Source organism: Sardina pilchardus, chromosome 19, assembly GCF_963854185.1.
Source record: "Sardina pilchardus chromosome 19, fSarPil1.1, whole genome shotgun sequence".
Lineage (NCBI taxonomy): Eukaryota > Metazoa > Chordata > Actinopteri > Clupeiformes > Clupeidae > Sardina > Sardina pilchardus.
Window position 1 is genome coordinate 26,413,798 of NC_085012.1, and position 7,246 is coordinate 26,421,043.

The following is a 7,246-nucleotide window of genomic DNA, read 5'->3' on the forward strand; positions in this document are numbered from 1 at the left end:
TATAGGAAAATTAATTTAATCAACATATTACATTAAAAAAATGTCAAATGCCGTCCAAGAAAACCTTTCACTCATTTAACAACGTGACGTGCCTAACGTTAGCAGGCTAACGTTATCGTCAATAAGCTTAACTGGAAATATCAGACCTGGCAGGATATTCTTTTAATTATCCTGCATTTCAGGCTTTTACAGATAAATATCCATTTTCATCGCAGTTATTCTTGCAACAACGTTCCTACTTCTGAGCACAATAACAGGAATACACTGATAACTACTTTTATAGCGAACTGCTTAAAATCAGGACTTCTCAGTAACAGGTGGACGGTTGGATGGATTGTTGTAGAAACGAGGTAAATGGTAACTAGCCAGCAGAAGGCATGTGATCTTGCTGGCTTTGCTGAGCCCGCCCGCTGAAAAACTGCACTGGTTGGAAAAACGTGTGTGCCACAATATCAAATAATCCTATTGGTTAAACGTAACTGACGTAATCTTCGATAGTTTGGTTGAGATTTGGTAAACAAACGAAATGCTCCTCCCCGCGATTTCTACCGCACAGGTTTTCGTCTTTGCCTCTCTGAATCATATGATCAGCGCTACACCGCGTGATAGGCTCTGTCTGATGATGAGCTCGGAAATGAAGCAATTTGCGATTGGTACTTTGCTCTTCAAGGAGTGGCCAACCATGAGAGAATCCGGAAATGCTGAGTGCCTTTCAAGCGAGGTGACATTTCGTTCATCAGCTGTGTAAATGGGTAAATATTTGTCGTTTTCCTCCATTTTCTCTTCAAATTGAAGCTTTGGCGCAATTGCAGAAAGTGATAAGCCCCAACACACGTTCTAAACCATGCATGCAACATTTTGATCGACATCGTTTTGCAACGTCGAAGTTGGTGCATTGACGATACGCGGCAGCGTGTTGAAATCGGCTAAAAATCTTTAGGTTATTTGTTGACATGCTTGGCTCTCTCCATTGCCTTACATTGACGACAGATTGCAATCCTCAGTGAAGTGCCATAGCCCAGCCATAGCCTTCTCTGTTGGTGCCTGGAATTATTCCGAACCAAGTCGACAGAGGCTGTAGGCTGCGTTCAAAAATATAGCACAGTTCGACGTTTAGTTATATTTTACGTCCAACCTATAAATTAAAAAGAATGCAATTTTATTATTTTAGCTAATATCAAGACTTGAGACCCTAGCCTAGACCACACGAATGGAGTATTACAGTCACCTTGACTCCCAGGCTTGAACCAATGGACAAGGCTGATATTATTGATTTCTAGATTTTTTTTTCTTGAAGTCTTAACTTCATCCCCAAGCCTTCAGTCATTGTCCTTTATCTCCCCTTTCCAGTCTATGATCAACTTGCTTTTACCCAGGCTTAATCCTCACTCTGATTATCATGTAATGCCCTTGCCTTATTATAAAATGGGGGAGATTTGGGATTTTTTTCCTTTTTAAATGACGACTGTATGGACTTTTAGAATTAAGAATCAGGGTTGTTGTTGTCAAGAGAAATTATATGATTGGGCCTTGTGGTCCATGGCACATAATGACTGGATTTTAAAAAGGTTCTATGAAGTCAGTGTGGAGTATGAGCTCTGGCCTGGGTCAAAGGGTTGTTTATAGATTTCTCCAAAAGCAGCATTTAAGGGATTGGGCTGGGGTTTTTGCCAAATTGGGAGCAACATTGCTATGCATATGCAAGAGAGACACTACATGAGATTTGTCATGTTTTACATGCATGCTTATTTTTGGTAATGGAATAGCCTATAACAAATCGCTATGCATACACATCAAAACCAAATAATATGTCATCAAAACATGAAAAGTAATTTTGCTGACATAGAGAAAGTTCAGGCAAAATTATGTTTCTCCCTTTTTTATGAATACATTCCAGTAACCCTGCAGTCATTGTTTCCCCTCTGTAAAACCTGGTGGTAAGCAAACGTGTGTGGTGGTGGGTGCACAAAAGCAGATCTCTCATGCCTGGCCTTATTATTAAATTGAAAGGTTTCCTAAACGTAATCAAAACATCAAAGCTTTTTTTATTCTTAATCATATGAATGCTTTGTTTATTTCAGATAGATAGATAGCCTTACTTATGGACCCACGATGTAATTGGAGCTGCGTCTGCTATATGTCACATGTCTCTCACACCTTTAGGGCAGTCATCATAATGGGTGTTTTAGGACTTCACCTAACGTTAAAATTTGCATGAGTCTGACTAATGTTTGAAATTAATACGTAGACAAGGCCTGCAGTTACAGATGTGCCTTTTTAGACGGATGGTAGAAGGCTCCAGTGCACACATTATGCCCTTAAGATAGTGCCTCACGGTTTTCTAATTTATTAGCCTAACTGTTCTTTTTAGTCATTCAGCGTGCTGCTTCTGTTTGTTAAAGTTTCATGAGTTTTTAAGTTGTTTTCCTGCAAAGCTCGGCACTTATTGCTTACAGACTTTGCATCTTCCACCTTCATACTCCAAATCAATTAATTCTGTTAAATAATTTACTTTCTACACAAACTAGATTAGGCAAAGCATATATCTTTTGTCAGCTTGCTTTAAAAGATGCTTTTTTCAGGCACTAACTTTAGACCATACACTTGCGCTATGAGTTTTTTGGTGATTAGGGAAATAGGTTTGCCTTGATAAAGCATTAGCGTGCAACAGCCTAGGACCCCCAGTGCACTCTCATGCATGCATTTTTTATGAGACAGACGTATAACAATTAGTCTGCCCATGAAGTGAACAATGTTAGATTCCTTTTGCATCCCCTCTCAGGATGGCATCACTCTTAAAGCTAAAAAATGGATGATCTCATCAGTGTTCATTCGGCGAGCTAAAATAAGAGAGCTGCTCAAACTCAGGGTGCATTTTCCCTCAGGAAAAAAAAAAGAGTGGGAAAGGACTACATTGTTTCATTGCATTCAATTAAAAGAAAAATAGAACACTTAGTTGCTGTGGTTTGGATGCTGAATATGTTTCACGGAAATATAGGCGCATAGCCCGGTCCTGTAAGCTTGTGTGGTGTCATCTGAAAGGACTGATTCAAGTCATTGCGGTTGCCGCCTTTCCACAGCTGGGGATCTGTATGGATAACAGCCAGACTGAGGGAAAGTTGAAATGAGCTACGGTGATAATAGCCTTTACGGTAGCGGACAAGATAAAGACTCAGGCTTTGACCCCGGGGGCCGACAAGCGCACACAGGGGGCCGGCGAACAAACAAACCAAAGATCGCCTCACCTTCCCTAAAGGTGAATGGGGCTTGGGGGTGGCAGTTGGGCAAAATTCAAGGTCAAGGAAGCCTAGGGCCCACTACCACTCCACCCCCCCCCCCCCCCCCCCCCCCTCCACAGTTCTGCGCATCCCGAGTAGTAGTCGTCTTGCTGCAGGAATTCTCCACCCGGTCTTATTGTCACGGCAGAGCCAAGGTCACACTGTGACTGTGCTTATCAGCAGGAGACTTGCTGGCCCTCGCCCGCAGCAGACTGCCTGGAAAGAGGATGCTGGCTTATGGGCTGCGCTGTTGTCAGTCATTTGTCACTTAGCGGCAGTTGTCAAGGCCTCGGCTTTGTCTGGTGTATCCCAATGGGTCTTCCTCATCCATTTTGTGGAGACAGGAGGGGTATCCATTTGCACCGCATTCAGCAGTTTTGGGGGGTTGGTGGCTTTTGTTTTGGATTGGATTTGGTTTTCAGTTTAAACGACTCCCACCCCCCACCCTCTGTTGTATGTGAATACGCAGTGTAAAACAGAATGGGATAATACACTGTCTAAGTGTTATATGATTTATTTCAGCAAGACAAAAGAAATAGAGTTTTATCATGAAGTCATAGTGAAATTGTAGATCACTGCAGACATTATATTTCAAACAGTCATTCTTTTGCTTACTGTATCAGTTCTAAAATCGTATTTGTTTTATTAACAGCAGCTGTAAGACAACTGCAAAGTAACAGTGCAGTCAAAGCCCTCTGTGTGTTAAATTGTGTATTCAAAGCATTGAACACACACACATAAGGATACAAACAAGTGTGACTGCTGACTGATACTTGTCAATCCATCAGATACCTCTGTCTTGACTAATATTTCCCAGTACAACCTCTCCTAAAGGCCTAGTTCTTTTTAAAGGGACGATTTTGTAATTTCTGTTTACAGTCATCATCATTTAAATATATATAGTCTTGATTCCCCCTGCAGTACTTTTCCCATGGCCCTCCATTCTCCCCGTCGGTATAAATGCGATGATGAGGACAGTGAGTCACCGCTGCTGGGCAGGAGCCTCGGCATGAACCACACACGGCTGGGCTGTATGCAAACAGCAACTCTTGTGTTTACAACGGGAGTAAACAGCACCATTGATTGCACATTTTGATTATTACATAAGAACCATGGATTTCCAGTTCTCCTGTTAAAGCCCTGTAAATTTAAGTGCGTAATTTCTATAGGCAGCCGACATTGACAGAAGTGTCTAGTTGTTATGTATTTGGCAAGTTGTGCGGGTCTGAAGGAACATGTCAATAGTAATCCCAGTATTGATAGCGGTCCTGTAGGAGATGTTACTTGCCCCAGCTAACATCTATGTGATCCTCTTAATCATAATTACATTAATATCGACAGTCTCCTGACAATAGTCACATTACTATTGATAGGTCGCTGTCAATAGTATGCTCTCAAATAAAACATATTCATTCATAACTTGTAAACTGCTCAATAAAGGCTTTGAAGAGAATGTCAAGCGGCTGGATTCCCTGAGTGGACGGGTGCTGTATCAGTGCGTACCTGCTCGGGCAGAGAGGGCTGTACTGTACTGCGATATTTCCCCTCCGCTGTAAAGTGAAGAGAGAGCGTTGTGGTCAAACACATTAGACAAACTGCAAATGCAATGCATGTCATTTCATATTTATGTGAAGAGAGGATATGTATTGACTTTGTGGCACTGACTCACATTGCATAGGGATGTGAATGTATTGATACATTATTCGCATGTGCTCCTGCCAAATAGTATGTATTTGGCATGTGTCGGCAATGGTCTGTATTTTGATACTTCAGGGGGCTTGTGATTATTTGATGTAAATAAATAAATAAAAATAAATAAATAAAATTTTCTGGGGATTGTCCAAATCCTATCCACGGTTACACAAACGCTCTAGAGGCTGGTCACCATTTGCGGTGGCCCTTCCTTTTTTTAACAGTTGCATTTGAAGAGATAAAGTTGGTGTGATAGAAACGTAGTCCATGACAAATTGCCAAACGTCACAGTTCTTAGATCCTGTATAAAAGCCCGTCAAACTAAAGTAGTTCCACATGGCGGATGTTTACTGTAGTGCCAAGCCTGTGCTGGTTGGATAATCTCCTGTGATGTGATTTGTCCACATCCAGAATCTCCAGAGGGAATAGTCTAAGACCTCCTGTGCCTCAGCACCCTGCGCCGCTAAAAGGGAATTTCTTATGGGCTTTACATGTGAAAAGTGATTTCGACTGAAATGCAAAAGCGCATAAAATTTCTCTTCTTGTGCCCGTAGCGGACGCCGGAGGTGAGGCGGCCGGCACCGGGGAGCCCTCGGAGCCGCCGGCGCGGGTTCTGAGAATAAGTCAGCTGGACGCTTTTGAACTGGACGGCGCCTTGGAACAGCTCGTTTGGTCACAGTTCAGCCAGTGTTTCCAGCACTTCACGCCGGGCCTGTTAACCCCGTTTGAGCCCGAGCTCAAAGCGCTGCTGCAGCTGCTGCTGTGGCGCTTCACCGTCTACTCCCAGAGCGCCACGGCGGGCCAGACGCTGCTCCGCATCCGCTACCGCGACGCCGTCTCGCGCTCGCGCCGCTACCGGCCCATGAGCCGGCGGCAGAAGCTGGGCCTGGCGCTGTGCACGGTGGGGGAGCGCTGGCTGCGGGAGCGGTCTCACTCGCTCCTCCTGCGGCTCCCCGCCGACTCGTACGCCCGCGCGGGCCGCCGCGCCATGGGGCTGCTCACGGGGCTGGCCAGGGGCGCCAGCCTGCTCAACTTCCTGCGGTTCCTGCGGCGCGGGCGCTACCCGACGCTGGCGGAGCGGGCGCTGGGGGTGCGGGCGGAGTTCAGCGAGCCGCGGGCGGCGGCGCCGCGCGACGTCTCCTTCCACTACGTCAACCGCGAGCTGCTGTGGCACGGCTTCGCCGAGTTCCTCATCTTCCTGCTGCCGCTGGTCAACACGTGGAAGCTCAAGGCCGCCGCGCTCGCCCTCTTCTCGCCGCCCGACGCCCCCTCCTCCTCCTCCTCCTCCTCCGCCGACGACGCCTCCGAGGCGGCCAACTGCAAAGAGTGCGGCCTGTGCGGGGAGTGGCCCACAATGCCTCACTCCATCGGCTGCGGCCACGTCTTCTGCTACTACTGCATCAAGGGACACACCATCGCGGACATGTACTTTACCTGCCCCAGGTGTGGGGCAGAGGTCAGCGATGTGGAGCCGGTAAAGCTTCCCGTGGAGCTGATGGATATGCGGCAGGATTAGGAGAAATGATGGATCCGTCTGTGCCTTCCTAACGTTAGTATTTGTACACAAATAGACAGTACTGTATGTACTGTGTGTCTCTTGCAGATGTAATATAATGTGAATATTTGTTGCTTTACATTTATTTTAATTATAAATAAGAACATGCTTAAAAGATCTGAGTGGCTGATTAAAATCTCATAATGTATGGACTTGATGTTCATCTAATTTGTGTCACGTCATTAACATTTCAGGCAGACTGTTCACTTTTCTGGTGTTGTTGGAGAAACGGAATAAATAAACTCCGGAATGATCATCACAGCACTCGCCTGCTGCTCATCCTTGGTTTCTCTCCTCAGCAGCAAAATTTGCACAAGATCAAGGAGAGGCCACGGCTCTATGGGGGTGGGGAGGGGAGAGCTGTGAGGGAGAAAGGGGTAAGATTGACAGACATCCTGGCATAATCTCCTTTGGCCCTTCTTAAGACGGCAGTAAACTGTAACAAACCCCCTTGCAGGACCATGCAACTTTCAGGCATATTATGCACTAATCCTAATAATGACTGCTGAGATGGTTATTTATTCTGGCGTTAACCTTCTCCAATGAGCCATGCCGCGGGCAAAATGCACCCGAGTGGGCTCAGGCCTACTGGAAAGCCTTACCTTTCTTTGATCACGCCGACTTAATTGCAGACTGCGGAGGCAATCAATCACAACTCCAGGCGTGATGGGCCTCTTGGTTTGTTGGTTTTTCTGCCTCTTTGTAATCGCTGTCGGAATTT

The 7,246-nt window shown here is 45.5% G+C and overlaps 1 protein-coding gene across 2 annotated transcripts; it reads left to right on the forward strand.

The window, feature by feature from the left end:
* The first annotated feature begins 570 nt into the window (after positions 1 to 570).
* On the forward strand, positions 571 to 6,849 carry pex2 (peroxisomal biogenesis factor 2). Of its 2 annotated transcripts, XM_062520999.1 has the most exons (3): positions 571 to 752; positions 5,525 to 6,519; positions 6,720 to 6,849. In XM_062520999.1, exons 1-2 carry the CDS (start codon positions 749 to 751, stop codon positions 6,484 to 6,486), a joined length of 966 nt encoding a protein of 321 aa, XP_062376983.1. In that variant the 5' UTR covers positions 571 to 748; the 3' UTR covers positions 6,487 to 6,519; positions 6,720 to 6,849. The 2 variants fall into 2 exon arrangements, with proteins under 2 accessions (XP_062376983.1, XP_062376982.1); XM_062520998.1 differs by lacking the exon at positions 6,720 to 6,849 and having other exon boundaries at positions 572 to 752; positions 5,525 to 6,677.
* Positions 6,850 to 7,246: the final 397 nt, after the last annotated feature.